Below are 19,537 nucleotides of genomic sequence, written 5' to 3'. Positions count from 1 at the left end.
CGTGTTCAAAGGGCAGGAGGGCACCCTGGCTGTTCCCAAAGATGGACCCCACTAGAAATGATGATGGTGGCTATCACTCAATTAAATGCCTACTGTTTGCAAATTACTACGTTAGACCTTCTTCAAACTTTTGTCCTCCATCCATGTAAAGTCTCACCGATTCAGGTTGTATTGCTTCTATTTGCAGGTAAAGAAAGTAAAAGTTCATTTGCATTTTCTATGACCCAGCACGTCTACTCCTAAGTACACACCAAGAGAAATGGAGTCATACGTGCACCAAAAACCATACGAGAATGTGCACAGCAGCACTGTTTGTGACAGCCCCAAACTGGACACAACCAAAAAGTCCTTTAACAGTGAAATGGATAAATAAATGATGGCATAGGCATACCGGCGTGGAGCACTATGCAGCAGGGAACACGGCTGAACTCTCAAACATACACTGAGGGCAAGAAGTCCAATCAAAGAACACATACTGTATGATTCCATATGTAAAATTTAAAAACAGGCAAGCCTAATTCTGGGGTTGGACATCAGGAGTGGGGAAGACAAGCAGAGAAGGTGGATGCGAGGGGCAGGGAGGGTCGTGCGGGGCTGGCGAAGTTCCAGTTCTAGTTCACTTGGTGAAAATTCAGGAAACTCTACCTTTATGGTTTGTGTGCTTTTCTGTATTAGAAAAAAGTCCATTATTGTCAAGTATAATCTGTAACACAAACATTAAAGAATACAAATAACAGAAAATAAAGCTTATAGACAATATATGCTCATCTTAGGTCACACAGCTGGGATGCAGTCAAGCTGGGGACGAGGCCCCGGTCACTGTGGCTTGACTCGCAAGCTCATGCTTCTCCCACCAGGCCAGCCAGCAGGGGCGGGATGGGAAAGGCCCAGTGAGCTCCCTCCTCCTTGGGCCTGGGCTGCCTTGGGGATAGAAGAGGTGAAAATCTACTGGATTTCCAAGCAGCTCTGGCAGCTGGCTGTTGTCTGTTGACTGTACATATGCCAGATTTCATATCTGGAAGCGTTTCCGTGTTTTCTCCATCTCACCCAGGAAGCAGTGAGCATTTTCCTTGTGATCTGAGGTTTAACCTTGACTATTGTTACAGCCTCCTAAGTTTCTCCCTGCTTCAGCCCAGCCTATATATATATGGCTGCCAGTGTTGTCTTCCCAGAGGAGCACTTTGCACATGTCAACACATAACAGACCAGCCTCACTTCCCCTCGACACATGTGTCAGCCTGACCGCATCCCGGCCCGTATCTGCTGCATTGCCTCCCCATGGAAGAGGTGACTGCCTGCTGCTAGGCCGAGCCCTCAACCCCGGTGCATTCCATCTCTTCTTGCCTCCTTTCCCAGGGCCATCGAGGTTTCCCTCTCTACCAAACTATCCCTGGGAGCAGACAAACTGCTACAACATTCCATCTTTAAAAAAATCTTCCCTTGGTTCCACATGTATCTCCAGTTGCCACCCTATGTCATCGCTTCCCATTAAAACCAAACTAAAAAAAAAGTAAGAGAGGCTTGCCTACGTTCTCTTTCTCCAGTCCTTATCCACCAAACTCCCCGTGCCCACTCCTCACTACCAGGAGCGCAGTCGTGCCAAGGTCCCAGTGGCTTCCACCTTTCCAGTTACTGTGGGTGATCCTCTGCTCTCATCTCAAACCTCTCAGCAAGAATGGACACGGGGACACCCTCCCCTCCTTTAAGCCCCTTTTCTTCTTGTTTTCATGAGACCATTCAATCTCCTCCCCTTCTTAGTCTCCTTTGCCGGCTCCTCCTCTTCCGGCAATGCCTACCTGTCGGCTAACGGAGGCTGTGCTCCTGGGCCCTCTGCTCTCCGTCCACACTCACCCCATAGTGATCTCTTCCCGGCTCATGGGTTTACAAACCGTCTATGTACTGATGCTCCCTAATCCAATCTCCAGCCCTACCTCCCCATGAGCCCCCGACCCGTACCTGCCCTGTCAACCCGACCCATCCTCCTGGCGGCCGGCCTTCCGAGTGGAATGGGACCATCTGTTCAGACCAGAATTCTCGATCCCCTCCAAATGAGGGCTCCTCGGCTGTTTCCCCTTTCAGCAAAGGGCACTGATGTACCCAACAGCTCAGGCAGGGCTGCTCAGCCCCGCCTCTCTCTCTCCCCCGGAGGCCAGCCCATCCTGACTGTGCCACCTGTAAAGTAGTTCCCGAATCTGACCGCTTCTCCTCCAACCATCCTTAGCTCTTTCCTGAGCTACCGCAGCCCCCTAACAACTGCCCTCCCTTCCCCGGTGTATTCATCTTAAAGCTGCAGAGTGAGTGATCCTTCTAAACTCAGATCACATCTCTCCCCTGTTCAAAACCCTCCCGTGATATCTCACCACACCTGGAATAAAAATCCGAACTCCCTCTGCTGCCCCAGGCAGCCTGCGTTATCCGGACCTGCTCCCTTCTGGGCTTTACCCCCTGCGACCCTCCCCTTGCTCCAGTCACGCTGGCCTGGCCGGACCGTGGCCCCACCCCACCTGCTCCCGCGTTGGGCCTCTGTGTTTGCTGTCCCTCTGCTTGGAAAGACCTTTCTCCGGGCCTTCCGTGGCCGGATCCCACTGTCCGTCCAGGCTCTGCCTCCGGGTCCCCTCGGAGGGGGCGTTTTCCTTGATTACCCTGTAGGAAACAGCTCCCCACCAATATGGTCAGTCTATGGACTCTCCCTGAAACTGCATTCTTTTTCTTTATCATATATATATATATATATATATATATATATATATATATATATATATATATATATGGCATATGGTATGTGGTATGTGTATAGACGATATTTAATCTCTGTATGTATGTGTGTGTATTGTCTGTCTCTCCGTTAGAATACAAGGGTCTCATCTGTCTTATTCACTACTCTCTCCTAGTGTTTAGGAAGCACCTCATATAATAGGAACTCGCTAAATAGTTGGAGAATTAATGGCTTAATGGGATCTTCCTCCCTCCTTGAAACACAAAACATGATTCATGAATCCTGCCTAGGAAAAGAATGCAGAGAATGGGGTGGGTGGAGAAGAAAGGTGTGAAGGGAAGAGGGAAACGGAGGTTCCGGGGCCCCTACTGCCAGCATGCTGCTCGGTGCTTTGTGTATATTATTTTGCTTAAGCCTCACCACTATCCTCTGATGAGGTGTTATCTCCATTTTCTAGATGGGGAAACTTGGGCTCAAAGAGGTAAAGTAATTTCTTTGGGTGTCACAGCCAGCAACCAGCAGATCAGGACTTGAATCCGGGTCTGGTTGGCCTCTGAGGACACTGTTCTAAGCACTAGACTCAATACGTTCTGCACCCAGAGCTTCACTGGAAGTTCTGCCCCCAGAATGTCCCATACGCCCATCTCAGGGGGCAGGGATCCTGCCAGCCCTGCCGGCTGGATCCAGAGGTAAGGGCCAAGGAGCCTGGGCCGCTCCATGGGAAGGCAGGGCAGGGGGCAGAGGGTGGGCAGGCGTGGGAGCAGGAGGCCTCTCTAAGCCCCGCTGGTGTAAAGAGCGTCCTGACGAGCCAGCATGTCCTCCCTGCAGGGGACCCGAGGGACAGACAAGCCAAGTTCTTCCAAAGCAGTGTGGTACCTCTGGGCTCATGGAAGGCTGCAGACAAGGAGAACCCACCAGGCCCCCAGCCTCCCCCTAGCCTCCCTCCACTCTGCATTGTTCCCAGCCCAGTGTCTCAGTGTGGGCCCTGGAGCCTGGGGTGTAAAATACTTTCCACTGTAGTTCAAAGAAATCAGGAGCTGGGGCCAGGCGGGCAGGAAGTCAGTGAACAAGCCTGCCTTTCCGGTAAGTCAGCTCCTTCCTTCTCTTGCCCCTTCTCTCCCTCTGTCATTCCCTCCTTCCCACCAACAGGTTTTTTTTTAACCCCGTGAAAGATAAAACAGGAAAAAAGATTGGTGTGGCAGACATTCGGGTTCAGAGACTGGAGGATTTAGGGCAGGAGGCGGTCTCTGCGGCGGTGCCAGGTGCTTGCAGTGCCCCGTTCCACCCGCTCCTCATGGCCCCTCAGGCTGCTGCTGGCTCGCCACGTGACAGGTGAAGGAATTGACCCTCATGAAGCTGCACTGATGGAATAGCACCGATGCACCCGTGGCGCCAGGAGGTACTCAGTGAAGTCATCGTCCTTCCTCAGGTGACTTAACTCAAGTTCACGGGCTCGGTGAGGGCAGAAACAGCTTCAGACTGGCACTATCTGGGTCCAAACCCCCATGGGCTTCCTCGTCACCACACCACTCCAGTGCCAACAGGCACTTGGGGAGAACTGATACTCTGAACCAGACCCCTTCCTTCTTTCGTGCTGGTTATACCAAAAGAGGTCTAACAAACAAGAAAGCACAGCCTGGGCTGGAGAGGACCGTGTGTTGTGGTGCAGCATATGCCTGTTTATCCAACTAGGCAGGCATGTGAGTATCAGCTGTCTTCCCTGCCCCCCTCCTAGCTGGGCTTTGGTGCTGTTACTGCTCTGCATGTGTGTGTGTGTGTGTGTGTGCGTGCGCGTGCCTCTGTGCATGCACGTGCGTGGGCTTTCTATCTCTACAGGGTCAAGTGCCCTTGCCCCCCTGCCTCCTGTACCTCTCCCGGGGCACTTCACCCGGACTTTGCACCCTATGGGTGCAGCCGCAGTGCACTGATATTATCTGACACAGATGCTCCAGTTTCTAGGGTAGAGAGAGGCTTAGGGAAGGGAGAGTAGGGCTTTGTCCCCGCCCTGGGTGTCTGCTCAGATGTGCCCCTTCCTGCCTCAGCCTGGGGACCCTGAAGCCCCCCACCTGCCAGACACTGGTAGCAGCCTCCCTTTGGTAAGTGGGACTCCTACCCCACCTAACCATCTACACCCGCTCTCACTGAGGAGCCACTGCATTCTTACAAGCCCCCCTTGGTCCTGTCCGTCAGCCCCGCCTCCCTCCCGTCACACCCCGTCCAGTCAAGCTCTTATCCCTGATGTCCTGATAAGGAGGCAAGGGGTGGGAGTGGGCACTGATGCTTCACTGCTGGAAATTCGTTCAGGGAAAATTCTATATATACAGAAGAAAACTCAGAATATATGAGGAAGAGTAATAAAACAAACTCCTGTCAATCCCACCACCTGGTTTAAGAAGTGGCCAACGGTTTTTTTCAAACTCTGGATAGAAGCAGCTTTCAGACTCCAGGGAGAGATCTTAAACTTGCTGGGCACCAGCTTTGGCCTCCCAGGGTCAAAGGCCCCATCACCCCTCCCGCCCTCTCCCCCCTGGCCTCCAGGGCTATTTTGGGTGTGCACCCGTCGGGTTAATCCCTTTAAGCCATGAGCCGTGCTGCCCGGGGGCACTCCTGGGAGGGCCCAGGCCTCTGCAAAGGGCAGTCAGCGGGTTGTGTGACCAGCCTCAGGCCTTGCAGGCATTCTCGTCCCTGCGGAGACACGGTGCGCGGTGTGTGCTGGGCCAAGGACTGGGACTAGTGGGGGGTGGGGGGCGGCTGAGGCGTTGGGCCAGAGACCGAAGGCGAAGGTCAGGGGGCCCGGGCCTGGCAGCGATGGCTAGCGGGGCGCTTCTGGTTCCCTTCTGGGGTTCACCCCCAGGGAGAACCCCTGAGGGCTTCCTCCACCCCCAGCTCTGGGGTCTCTGCGGGTGGGGTGGAGGCACTAATCCCCAGTCCCTGCTAATGCCAGGGAGGACGGGGACACCGGCTGGTGATTTTCTTTCCCACTGGGAAGGAAAGAGAACACAGGAGTTGACCTGCTGGGATCGTGTTCCTGAAACCCGAGCCAAGCCCAAGGGTTTCTCTGAACCACTGGCTGCACACCTGCTGCCGGGCCCTGTCCTCCACCTGGGCCACCGGAGGGCTCCAGGCTGGGGCACTGGATGCAAGCTCTGCCCCTTCTAAGGGGGTAGGGGAGCCAGGGGTCAGCTCTGCCGAATTCCACCTCCTCCCTCACCTAGACAGCATTCATTCAACAAACAGAGGCTGAGGCCCACCATGTGCCAGGCCCTGTGTTGGCATTTTTCTTCCAGAATCACACAATTTGGTGAGGGAGAGAGATAAAGAAAACAGGTATGACAACATGACATCAGGACAGGGTCAATACAGTGTGGGGCTAGAGTGCTCAGGTCAGACATGGTTCCTCGCTTTGTCCCGGGGTGGGGAAGACTACCTGGAGGAGGTGGCACCCAAGACCTGAAGACCAAGTAGGAGTTGACCTGGAAGAGGCGTGTGGCTGGGCGGAGGGATGTTTATGAAAGAGGTGGCAACCAATCCAAGAGACCCCTGCGGTGTTCCCTCCCACTCAGGGAGGAGCAGCCAGGGGCCCCTTTCCTGCCAGACCCACCCAGCATGACAGCCAGAGTAAGAGTCTTGGGGCTCCTCTCCCAGAAAAGCCAGAGCTCCAGATGCAAACTGGGCCTGCCTTCCACCCTTGGTTTCTGAAATCAACATTTGATGATGGAAATTTTCAAACAAACATACAAAGTACAGAGAACCCCCAGAGACCCACCACCCAGCTTCAACAATTATCAACTAGAGGACAATCTTATTTCATCAGTGCTCCTTCCCACTCCCCTTACCTACGTTATTTTAAAGCAAATTCCCTAATCCTATCAGTTTTCTCCCATAAATATTTCAGTATTTATGTCTAAAAGATAAGGATTACTACAATACCATTATCCCACTTAAAAGGAATTAATAAAATTTAGCAATATTTTCTGATATCTGGGCAGGATTTACTTTCCCTAATTCACACCTGGTTCTAATAGTTTTAATCCCAAGTCCATACCTGGCTCTAATAGTTATGTTCCTAGTCTTTGCAATAGGAGAAGAGCATTCAGCCAGACTGGACTGTCACAGCCATTGCTATGACCATGGGTGGGTATGTGGCCTCTGCTCTGCAATGCCTCTGTGGTGGTTCTGTATGCGTCTTGCACCCTGGTATGGCAGAGAGGAGGAAGTACAGTCCTTGTTAGCTGTGTGACCTTGAGGCAGTTAATCAACCTCTCTGAGCCTCAATCTCCTGATCTGTATAATGGAGCTAAAAGTACATGTCTCCCTAGAATTGTGATGCTTAAATAAAAGAAAAGGTGAATGTGTTTGGTATACAGAAAGTTCTCAGCAAATGCTCAACTTGCTGTGCTTCCCCGGGTCAAGTGAACCAGGCTAACAGTTACTCTTTGATGGGACTGACTTTCAGTTGCTTACATGCGACAGAGGCCACCATGGGGGCAAGCCTCAGCCAGTCCAGCAGCCTGGAGCCCTGCCGCCGCTCTGTGTGTGTGGCGTCACCTGCCCCCTGCCTGCGCTTCTGGCTGTGCTTGCTCACCCTGGCCACTGGTTGGACAGACAGGCGTGGCTTGCACAGCCCTAGGGGACTCGGGGGAGTGAGGGGCTGGGCAGGGAGAAAGGTGTGTTTTTTTTCTTGTGTCACCAACTTCTGAGTTGTTTGACCCAAATGAATTAACTTGTGAGTGGCTTAGTTATTCAGACAGTAAGAGACGCTGGTAGCCAAACCAGGTTTTTCTGATACTTAAACCCAAGCTCTTAACCGCACACTCACTATTTTGCTAATGGTGCTGAAGAAGCCACTTTTTAGGCTTCATTCCCATTCACCTGGATTTACAAGATGACTTCTGCTCATGGCTCAGGAGGCACCCTGAACTCCAGCCACCACTTTACCAACATACCCCCTTGGGCTGGGTGAGGCACACACACGCACACATGCACACAGGTACATACACATGCATATGTGCACACACGTGCACACAGGTACACACACACACCCTCTGTTCCCTGATCGGCTCTGCCTGCAGAAACAAATGCATACCTGGCAGGGGCCAGGGAGGTGGGGCTACGTTTTTAATGGGCTGAGGAAAAAGGTTGCTGGAATGAAACTTCCAGGCGCAGGGAAGCCCCTCACAATCTCCTGGGCCCAAGCATCTTGCTTTGGGATTAAGAGTGTTTTGTGCTTGACTTCCACCTCGGAGTATCTTCCTGGGCACCAGATGCCACTGGGCACAAGGCAGTCCTGGGCACAGAGCCTGGGCCTGGGAGTGAGGCAAGAGGGCACTGAGCTCCAGAGTGAAAGTTTAGGGTCCCAGCCGGGGACTTACGGGGTGCCAAGGCCTATGCGTGCACCCCATTTCTTTCCCTGTTTCCTGATAGCCTTTTTGAGGCACCAGGCCCTCAGAGTAAGTTCCTACACTCTGTCATTTTTACCATAAATGTTTTAGTATGTGTTCATCATGATCAGGGCTGCGTCAGAGGCAACCACCTCGCCCACAGAATGAATCGCTGAGCCTCCTGCCTCCCCTTGCTCTCCCTCCCGACAAGAGAAGTCTTGGCCAAGCCTTAAACATGGGCCCCAGGCAGTCGGGACAGAGAATTCCAGCTCCTCCGCCCCCCTTTCCCTCCCTGGCCCCGCCGCCTCCCCACTCTCCCAGCCCTGCCCTCAAGGAGCCAGGCTGTGTCCACAAACGCACTCTGTCTGACCTGATCTCACGCCGCGCCAGGCATATTAGATGATAACACTGCTTTTCTTTTTCGTCGGTGAGAATGCACATGTCATTGGACACTCTGGACCCCAGTTTTCACAGGAGTAAAACAAAGGACAAGAATCGAGACCTAGCTTTTTCTTGCAAGAATACACCGTCTCTTGGACAACGTACAGGAGACATGGCCAGTAAGTGCTGAGTGGAAGAGGAGGAGCCCAGACACTTTGCACAGTTTTCCCACTAAACCACCTCAGACGCAGGGATTCTGCACAGTGATGCTCAGGGCGGGGCTAGTGTAGTTTGTCCCCCTGAAACTCACATATGAACAAGGTGAAAAAAAAAATCCCTCCAGGCTAACCCAAGAGAGCAAAGCAGGTCTGCTTCCCGCCAGCTGAGATGTGGGCAGGCATTTCCAGACGGTCACCCCCTGCCCTCCTCTGTCCCCTCCTGGTGACAAAGCACTGTGGGGAAATATCTCCATCCGCCTAGGAAAGGGGCCTGCCAGCTTACACAAGGGCTTCCTACCCTCAGCAGGGGATGCTCCCACAGGATGCCCTGCAGGAAAGTGCAGACCCCTCCTTCTCTGGGAATGAAACCGAAGCCATCGTTTAAGAGCCACCTCCGACCTCACAGAGTCACCTCCAACCTCACAGGCCCTGGGTGTCCCCTCCCATTGCTCTGGGAGCTCGTCTCCCCTGAGCCTCCTCAGGGGGTCCATGTGCTGTGAGATGCCCAGAGGACCACAGGGTTTAAAAATGAGTCATCCCCCTGCAAAGACAGCATAGATTTCTCTTTTTGGGTGGCTGGCAAGAGACAGCAAGCATCCCTCTGTCCTTCCACCCCTCCATACAATAGAATGAAATGAATGTGACGGGGAAAAATGTATTGGGGACCAGGAGAGAGGCAACCTGACAACGAACACTTCAAGGGCTCCCTCCACCCCCATCCTACTAGGATCCCATCTGCCACTGGGGGATGTTGACTGCTGCCAACATAGCCAACTTCTGCTTTGTAACAGAAATTAGGGGTAAGAGACACAGCCAGTTCAGTGGGCGATAATTGGTTCAGAAGCATTAAATCCTGTGCCAACAAGGACTTCGCTTCACAGGGAAGCAGCATCCTAGGCACCATCAGGGTCTCCCCCTCCCTCCCTTCCCCGCCTCCCCCCAGGTCTGCGCTCACTCACGTCCATGGACATCTCCCTCTGAATAAGCTTCTTGGTCTCCTTTTCACAGAAGTTGAGCATGGCTTCCCGGTTGTACATGCCCGTGGACAGTTTCTCTGTCTGGTTTCTCTGCCGCAGCCCCACAGGGATACTCCCGTCTGGATCCACCACATCCAGCTCCTTCTCCAGCTCCTCCATCTCCTCGGGGGACAGGGTGGACAGCAGGCTGTCGATATCAGGGTCTTCGCTCACCTGCCGGCGATACTTGGCTACCTTGGACATCTTGGCAAAGTGGGCTGCCACTCTTGCAGGGGGCTGTGGGCTTCCTGGAGGGCTGAGAGGGGGAGGGAGGACCCGGACGGAGCAGAGTGGGCTTGGGAGCAAACCCCCAGCTGGCCGAGGACCACTCGCCTCTGCCCTGCTAGCCACAGGTGCTGGCGTGTTAACTGGAAGCAGAAGCCTCCCTGAAGCCCAGGGCTGGAGGACCCCGGCTGCCCTGACCAGCAGCCAATAAGCCCTGACGAGGCCCAGCCCTGGAAGGAGAAGCCAATCCCCAAGCGGGAGGCGGGCCTGCCTTGCTGTCAGAGCTGTTTGAAACTTGAGGGCATTCCAGGGAATCTTGGAGCGTTGTGTGACCAAATTTAGTACAGAGCATTTAGCCTTTTAAAGACAAGGGGGCCACGCAATGAGAAAAAGATACAAAAATGCAGAGGCTGGCAGAGGCGGGTCAGAGCCACAAAGGGAAAAGCAGGGACAGGGCCATGGGGGTCCGTGAAGAGGCCAGCCCCAGGCATGCTCTGTTCAAGCACGTACGACTTCTCCACTCCAAGGTGGGTAGTGCTGTGGTCAGCGTGTGGCCCACTGACTCCTTCCTACTGTATTTGGTAACATGCTGGGGGTCTCCCAGTTGTGTAGACCCGGGAAATCACTCAATTCAGAGATGCCACCCACCCATGCTCTTCTGCCGGGAGAACCAGAGTGCAGAGCGTCAGAGGCCCCAGCCTACCTCGCCACTTCCTGAGAGAGAGAAAATAAATCCTCACTGTGTACCCAAACTCAAAACTGGCAGGCTGTCTGGGGAGACACTGTGATCTGCAAAAGTGAGCAAACGTGTACTGGGCTGTCAACTCCCATGAAGCACCGAGGCTCTTGGGAAGAGGGCTCAAGCCTCCCTCTGTTATCTGTTTCTTCCTCTGCTGGGCAGACCTTTGAGAGCTCTGAGGAGGAGCCGGCAGGTCACCACCCGCTTATAAATCCAGAGCACGGTCCGGTGTGTCTTTAGGGAAATAGAATTCTGGGCTGTTGGGAGGGATACTATTGCAACAAGTCTGGCATGTTCCATAAAAGGGCTTTCCACGGCCCATCCATCACGCTGCCCGGCACCGGTCATGGAGACATTCAATCTCCTGCCCCCCTCCCTCCTGCCACCAAATCCCTTCTAGAAGCCCTGGTGTAACCCATCGGGGTAGATGCTTCGATCTTTCCTGGCGTCTTTCCATCCTAAGCCAGAGAGACACAGTCACTTGATCATCATTTGCTGAGGCCAGGAATCGTCTGGGGCAAAAAGTTGGCCCCGGCATTTCATGTCCACTAGACCAGCTGTAGGATAAGGCTTGAGGAGGGGAGTGTGCTGACTGGTGGGCCAGGATCACAGGGGTGAGGCAGGAGGACCCAAGAGGGAGACAGGAAGGAGGGCACGGAGAGCCCTGGGGCTGTCACTTTTAAGAGGCAGGAGGCAGTCTGTCGGTGAGTCTGTCACTAGGTGCTCATAAGTGGCAGTCACTGTTGCAAGAGCCAGCGATGTAAATGAAGACAGAAAATCAATGTGGTTCCTGCCTTCTTTGAGCTTACACTCTGTCAGTGAAGACCGTTAACAAGTAAATAATTTCAAATAATTCATTCAAAAATTAAAAGTCTACACAATGCCCCAACAGAGAAGTATGGGAGTAATGGGGGAAACATGGCAGGCGAGACTGGCGAGCAGGTCGGTTTCAGCACTAAAGCCTCAGGTCCTCGTGCTGCTACTTAGTGGCCGTGTGACTTTGGGCCACTTACCTTCTTCTCTGAGACTCGGCTTCATCCCCTGTAAAATAAGGACAGCAGCTGTGCCAACCTTGTGGGATTGCTGTGAACATTAAGTTCAAACATCCATGTGAAACAGTTGCTATACCTGATATATGGTGAACACAATAATCATTAACAATTTTATGTTAATATTACTCACTTCCTGGGTGCTTTTCTCCCTTGCCCTCCCCTTCTCCCATCTTTTCCCTCTTTCCTTCAGCAGGAACTACCCTTAACACACACACACACACACACACACAGTCTTCCCACCCGGTCTCTTTCATTCAAGGACTTTTTTCAGATCCTGCCATGTATATACAGCATGTCAGGCACTATGTGGAGAGATAGAAAAACAATTACAATGTGGCTATTCTCCTTAAAATGTATAACTTACAGGAAAAACCTAATTATACTATAAAGCAAAGAGAAGCAGGAGAGGTAGAATCAATTGTCAGGAGCCCAGTGGGAGACCTTAAACTTTGCAGGGAGGAGTCAGGCTGGGCACCCAGAGGATGTGACTGAGGACTTAGCCTGGAGTGGGCTTCAGTTAGACCTGCTGGGTGGAAACGGTGCTCTCTGCCCCTCCTCCTGGACTTCCCCAGGTCAGTCCGTCTTCATGTCCACTCTTGCCTGAAGGGGGCTTTCTAGGACAGGCATCATTGTCTGGGGTCCCTGGCTCTGGAGCCGCTTCGGCCAACCTCTAGTCACCCAGTTAGGCAAAGCAGCTCTTCCCAGCCTCCAAGCATCCTCTCTCAGGCATTTTGCCAATAATGTTCTCCCCTCCCAAAGAGCAGTCAGGGCCTGAACGCGGTTAACCACCTTCAGCCCCAGGGTAGGCCCTTGTACCATCTAGTTTCAGGGCCTTTTCTCGGTCTGCCAGTCCACAAGAGCAGGACCCATGGCCTCCTGACCCAGGTTTCTGCACATAAACTCCTGTATCTTCTCTGCTTCGGACCCCACAGCTCCCAACAGCTGGCTCTCCCGATAGGACTCAGTCTGAAGCCTTGTACTCCCTGGAGTCCAGGCCTGCCTGAGTTTGCTCACAGACTCTGAAAGTCTTCCCATGAGAGGCACCAGGGCCCTGGCTGGAGGACTCGGGAGCCCAGGAGCACGGCCTCTCTGGCCCCTGCAAGGAGGGACTGCTGCACCACCACCCCCATTCTGTAGGGTGCAGCGGTTACCCAAGAGCAGAGTCCATCTGCACCTGGAACAAATTCATCCTGAGAATAGGGGACTCTGGCACCAGCCTATTCCCCTGAGAAAAACAAGCCCTGTTGTGCTCGAGGGACAGGGAGAGAAAGGAGGGAAAAGAGACCCCGAGCTCCAGCCCAAATATGTGGTGTGTGGGGATAGGGAGCCGGAACCAATTTAATGAATGCTGAGGGTGGTTCTCAATTGGCCTTAGTGACCCCAGGAAAGTCACATTTCCAATAATAAGACTTGAAAGTTGAAATGACTCCTTGATCTCATCTCACACATTACAGGCTGGCAGTGTAGTAGAGTACATATGACCGCAGTCTCTGAAGTCAAATAACATGAGCAAATAAAATGAGATGTGTGACCTTGAGTAAGTTATTAACCTCTCCAAGCTATAGGAAATGGAAAATAGGATATTAAAAGTACCTACCTTAAGAAAAAAAGTACCTACGGCACAGGGCTATGGAGTTATTAGATATATTAAGTAAGACAATGCATGCTAAGTGCATAGCGTTGCCTCAGACATGCTGTAAGTGCTCAGGTCATGTGTGTGTGTGTGTGTGTGTGTGTTTTCTAAATTTCAGTTTTATTTTTTCCTGTTTTCATGCAGTTTTTTTTTATAGTCATCAAATTTATTGTTTTCATTAGGTTGTCATTTTATGAAGAATTGCTAAGACTAATGTTTCTTGACATGCAAGAGTTACCTTAAGTGACCACAAATACTGCTGCTTGGAAGCAGTGTAATTGTTTTAGAATTTTAAGACCACAGACTTTTATTATTCAAATCTTCTTCAGTGTATGTTAGGATCAGAAGGTTCTGAACAGCTGGTTAGGAAGGAGGCCAAGATGCAGGAAAGACGTCTGTGCCTCCTTTTCAAGGGCAGCCAATTCTTGAACTGTAGGTACCAAAATATCCACATGGCCTTTATAGTTTCCACCACCAGCAGCCCTTCTTTGCCCACAGGTAACTTTTCCATCAGATTCATCCACTGGTACCTTTATATCTGGCTCAACCTGAGAAATGGTACAGTTCAGGTGCTCTTCCATCTCAGACAGCAACTGCATCTCATTGTACCATATGGTACAGCCATCATCTTCCTGGAGTCTTGTTACCTTTTCCATGGCTGCTACATACACAGTACCAACCCTTTTCTTTTTCTGTTGCCACCAGGGAAATGGCCAGACCCATCCTTTCAGCTCTTCCCACTCTGCCAATTTGATGTACATAGTTTTGCTTCTCATCAGGCAAGGTGACATTTATAACATAAGGAACACCATGGATATCAATTTCTCTGGCGGCTACATCTGTGCAAATCAAGAGTCTTACATATCCTTTCTTAAATCTTTCCAAATTTTGCTTCCTTTCATGAGGCTTTCTGTCCGCATGAAGACAAACACATGAGAACTGGTGTCCTTTTTTATCAGGTCCTCCTCCTTGTTGCATAAAATACTGCTCCAAGTTATCACAGTCGATTTGGGTTCTACAGAAAATAATTGCTTGATCCATTTTGTGTTCCTTGATTGCCGGAACAGCATACTCCCCTTTCAGGACGGTAATAGCTTCAGACCACATTTCTGGACTGTTACCACTGGGTCTTGTGTTATCTTTTGCATGTATGTCATCAGTTCTAATGTGATTGTTTCCAAGCCTTTCCCAGAGCCTGTCAGCTTTCGGATTCACTGGGACAACAACGTGGTGTACAGTATCTCGAACAGAATCTTCTGCTTTCAAGTCAACCCATGTGGGAAAACACATTACCTTCTCAGACAGCTTCTTTACATCAAGAGAATGCAAAGTAGCCGAGCAAACAATCACCTGGAGTCTTTCTCCATCAGAGATAATCTGAGGGATCTGTGAGTCCTGTTTATAAAATCAGAATAACCTTGAGAAAGCAACCCATCCCCACTGTAGTCACTGTCCATCAGTGTAGTAAGATGCCACAGAGTCCCTGTTTGTCTTCTCTGAGCTACACTGTCTTCCCTGTGACCCCACACACACCATGTGCACCAATCATGCATGATACCCCACAATCCCCTTCTCCCTCCCTCCCCACCTGCCCTCCCCCACCCCTCCCCCTGTACTCAGGTCATTATTAATCAATATATAATCACACTGGTTCTCTTCTTTTTGGGGATACTGGAAGTTTCTCTAGAGTAGCAGACCTTGTCTCTGGAAGTAAGCCACTGGCCTGGCCCAGCACCCCTGAGGTAAGCAGAGGAGAATCAGGCCAGATTGACACCTTCAGACAGAAGGGATGGGGGTGGGGGTGGGGGTGGGCAGGAGAGGCAAGAGATGGCCTCCCCCCGCCAACCCCATCCAGATGAAAACCTCTCTGCCCACGACACAGGCCCCAGTCCCAGACGGGAGCCTAACCCGGGAGCTGGCCTTCCTCACCCAGGCCCATCTGAGTCTCTGGTCCCCTGGCCGGGCCAGGTGGGGCTGTGGGGTTCGGAGACACTTACATGGCCTGCGATCTCCTGGCAGGTGAACTCTTTGGGCTCCTGAAGCCTCTGGCTCCATGGAGCTCACCCTCCCCAGGCCCAGGGACCTCGGAGGTGCTGAGCGGTCGGGAGGGGCAGATGCTGACAGGGTCTGTCCCCCTCCTCCACGCATTGGATCTGGGTACAGAGAATTTTTGGTTCGTTTGCTCATTTGTGGTTTCTTCTCTTCCTCCCACAGAAGCTATTTCAGGCCTGCTCCTCACCCTGTGAACCTCACTCTATCCTCCTAAGAATGAACTCCTTCAGTGGCATTAATAACATAGGTAAAACTTATTAATCTGTATTACCCTGGCAGGTAAGCACATCTGCTCAAGGGGGAAGGAGTCATCTCTACCTGCATTATCCAGCATGTAAATTAATCTTCTCCAGAGGAAGTCACTGTCTGTAGCTTTCCAAGGCCATTGCTTGTCTGGACAATTCCTGGAAAGAGAATCTGAAGGAAGCTCACTCTGAATGCTCAGAGGTGCAGAAGCATGAGACCCCCGCGGAGCGCTGTCTCCCAACACCCGGCTTACACTGCTATCTCGCTCGCTGCCGGCCTCCACTTCCGCTGCCCTGGAACTTTCTCCCTTTGTAGAGCCTCACTCTCCCTGCTTGAGTATTTTCTACGCTCCCCACGGGACCAGCCACCCCTCAGTGACAGCACAGGTCCCTTCCTGCCCCTCTCCGCAGACTGAAAGCTGCCGATGGAAAGCTTTCGGTTCTCAGGCTATAGCTTAAATGCCAGTTAGGCACCAAAGTTTTCTGAACACACTCTGGCCCCAGGGCTCCCTCTCCCCTCTCATGCCTCTAGTACTTAGCTGGTTCTAGGTCACACATTTTGGCATTTATAATTTTGCCCCAGATATTTTTCAAGAGAGAACTGTTTTTCCAAGCACAGTTTGAGGAGCCTGAAAGTAGAAACCCCATCAATATTTTCTGTACTCTCTCCACCCTAATCCTAAATTTAAGGATGATCCTGAGCACAGAACGAGGATCTTACAATTGACTTAGGGTCACTAATCCCTCTGACTGTCTCAATATAGCATCACCCACACCCCCTTAGCGTCTGTCTGTCCAGCGGTCCTCTCTCCCCAGTCCTAGGCTCCGTCAGCGGCGACTCCCCCAAGAAAAAACAACGGTGCTGCCTGGACAATACTGGACGACTGAAAGCTAATTGTGGGGGGGTGGGGGTGGGGACGAAGGCCCAGGGTCACTGCCAGACTCACCTACCTCACCGCGCTCATCTGTCTGGGCAGTTGCCGGGGGCACCAGAGCGGATCTTCCTCCCTCCAGCTTGTACAGTCGAGGAAATCTCACAGCAAGACAGGCCCTGGAAGCCACAGGTCCTTCAGTGCACACACGGAGCTATCTACCCCAAAGCAAATACCCGGAGGACCTGGATCGGGATGAGTTCCAGCCGTATCTCATCGCACTGGACACAGAGCACCGGCTTTCACCAGAAAATACCCTGGTGTGATGAACCACCAGTTCAAACTCCCCTCACGTTTACACTGAGTTTTCTCCCAAGGCCTTCCACTTCTTCTTCCGTCACGCCTTCCTGACTTTGACCGCTCCTTCAGCGAGGTCTGCTGTGCTTCCTCAGATGTCTTTAAGACTCACTAGGAGGAGATTAGAGAACCAAATCTTTTCTTCCAAGATGTTTGTTCACTCCACGGAAGTGGATATTTTTGAGTGAGGGGTGACATCTTCTTCTGCTAGCCAACAAAGGCTACCTCCGAGGCCTTACCCAGCCCAAAGTGTCCTCTTACACCCTGTTTATCTGTCAGAGTGAAAAGAAAGCAGAGGGCAAGAAGTCTAGGGATGTTTGCTGGCCACTTGAGTGCCTCCCAGAATGGTAAGCTCCTTAGAGGAGGGACCGTTGGAATGAAATGAGCTGGTTAATGACAAACTAGGTAATGGGTATTTGTTCAATAATAAGACTTGAAAGTTGAAATGACTCCTTGATCCATGGGCTGCTGAATGCACGTTGTGTTAGCAGGCATGAGAACAATGTTAATCTCATTGTACAACTCCATTAGAGCTCTTGGGTGACCGAGTGCGTGGTCAATGAGCAGTAATATTTTGAAAGGAATCTTTTTTTCTGAGTAGTATCTCAACAGTGGGCTTAAAATACTCAGTAAACTATGTTGTAAGCAGATATGCCGGTCATCCAGGCTGTGTCGTTCTATTTATAGAGCACAGGCAGGGTGATTAGCATAATTCTTAAGGCCCCTAGGATTTTCAGGAAGATAAATGAGCACTGACTTCAAAATAAAGTCACCCACTGCATTAGCTCCTAACAAGAGAGTCAGCCTGGCCTTTGAAGCTTTGAGGCTAGGGGTTGAAAATCCTAGATGACATCTTCTTCTACTAGTAGGCTATTTTTCCTACATTAAAATCTGTTGTTCAGTGTATCCACCTGCATTAACGATCTCAGCTGGATCTTCTGGGTAACTTGCTGCAGCCTCTCCATCAGCACCTGCTGCTTCTTTCCTAAGCCTCATGAACCAGCCTCTGCTGGCTTCCAACTTTTCTTCTGTAGCTTCCTCACCTCTCTCAGCCTTCACAGAATTGAAGAGTGTTAGGTCCTGGCTCTGGATTAGGCTTTGGCTTAAGGGAACATTGTGGCTCATTTGATCTTCCATCCAGACCTCTGAAATTTATCCTTATCAGCAAGAAGGCTGTTTCACTTTCTTGTCATTCATGTGTTCACTGAGGCAGCAATTTTGATTTCAAAAATTTTTCCTTTGCATTCACAAGGTGGTCAAGTGCTTGGGGCAAGAGGCCTAGCTTCCTGCCTTTATTGACTTTCAACATGCCTTCCTCGCTAAGCTGAATCATTTCTAGCTTTTGACTTAAAGTGAGAGACATGCAACTCTTTCTTTGACTTGAACACTTAGAGGCCATTGCTGGGTCATTACTTGGCCTAATTTCAATATTGTTGTGCTTGAGGAAATAGAGAGGCCTGTGGAAAGAGAGAGAAAAGGGGGAACTGCCAGTTGGTGGAGCAGTCAGAACACATACAACATTTATTAAGTTTGCCATCTTAATGGGCAGTTCATGGTGCCCCCAAATAGTTACAATAGTAATATCAAAGATCACTATCACAGATCATCATAAAAATATTAATAATAATGAAAAGACTTGAAATATTGGGAGAATTACCAAAATGTGACATAAAGACATGAAATTAGCAAATGCTGTTGGAAAAATGGTGCCAATAGTCTTTGTGATGTAGTGTTGCTAAAAAAACCTTCAATTTGTAAAACAAAACAACAAAAACTCAGTAATGGTGAAGCACAATTAAGCAAAGCACAATCAAACAAGGATCCCTGTATTATCCCCATTCATGGTGACTGATTCAGTTCAAAAGAACCAAGCTCACAAGAAGCAGATGCATAAACCAATACAACTACCAAGTGGACAAGAACAGCTATGAGCAAAGGCCAGGGCATCTTCTCCTGAAGAAAAATCTATTCAGAAACCAAATAACAACCAGAAGATTGCATAATGAATATGGAATAAGAGCTAAGGGAGGAAGCTAGAGCTACCTGGGTCCTGGAGAGACCAGTAAAAAAATATCCTTGTCTTATGGGACTGCAAGTCTCTAGTTCCTGAAATATTAATACCCACTAGGTCTGCAGTGCAACATCAAATTCTTGCTTCTTGGTTCCGCTTTCTAGGTTCCATGTTGCCATCTCCCACATTCTCTCTTCAGCCTGTGCAATTAATTAGGTTTAAATGTTGTGAATTAGTTTCACATTCCAAAACAGGCCTTCGTGGACTTGCATATCCAAATGCGATGACTACTTTGAACTGTTCTTTTCACACACAAGACACATTTTACTGATACTCTTTAGTTCTATGGAGGGTTTGGTTTATCTCCTTAGCTTTTTGCTCCAAGATTTTGGAGGGACCCTCTCACTTCCCTAGAGTTGCCTACTATTTATTATAGTAATATTAACTTCCCCATAAAATAAATACATACATATTTTAAAGTCAAGCTCAAAAGTGCAGAATGGAGAAGAGCTCCTTCAACAGACATCACCATGACTTAAGTTTAGTTAACTGTAAGCTAAAAAAGGTTGATAGACCATCATTTTGCTCTTCTCTTTTCTGAGCTAAACCCTTTGCATCTTCTAGTGATCCATTGAAGTA

General features: G+C 50.6%; 1 protein-coding gene and 1 pseudogene across 1 annotated transcript in view; both read right to left on the bottom strand.

Annotated features, from left to right (window-relative positions):
- The window catches only part of LMOD1 (leiomodin 1), a 35,137-nt gene extending 24,322 nt beyond the window's left edge, over nucleotides 1–10,815 (bottom strand). Inside the window, exon 1 of the mRNA XM_057508128.1 lies at nucleotides 9,656–10,815. Coding sequence (XP_057364111.1) covers nucleotides 9,656–9,916 — 261 coding nt within the window. The 5' untranslated portion in view covers nucleotides 9,917–10,815. The remainder of the gene's footprint in view (nucleotides 1–9,655) is intronic.
- Nucleotides 10,816–13,494: 2,679 nt separating this feature from the next.
- On the bottom strand, nucleotides 13,495–14,818 carry LOC118924751 (ATP-dependent RNA helicase DDX1-like; annotated as a pseudogene).
- Between the last annotated feature and the right edge of the window lie 4,719 nt (nucleotides 14,819–19,537).

This window comes from Manis pentadactyla, chromosome 9 (genome assembly GCF_030020395.1).
Source record: "Manis pentadactyla isolate mManPen7 chromosome 9, mManPen7.hap1, whole genome shotgun sequence".
Taxonomy (NCBI): Eukaryota; Metazoa; Chordata; class Mammalia; order Pholidota; family Manidae; genus Manis; species Manis pentadactyla.
The sequence above is the reverse complement of the archived record's forward strand: the minus strand, read 5'-3'. Positions and strand labels throughout refer to the sequence as shown.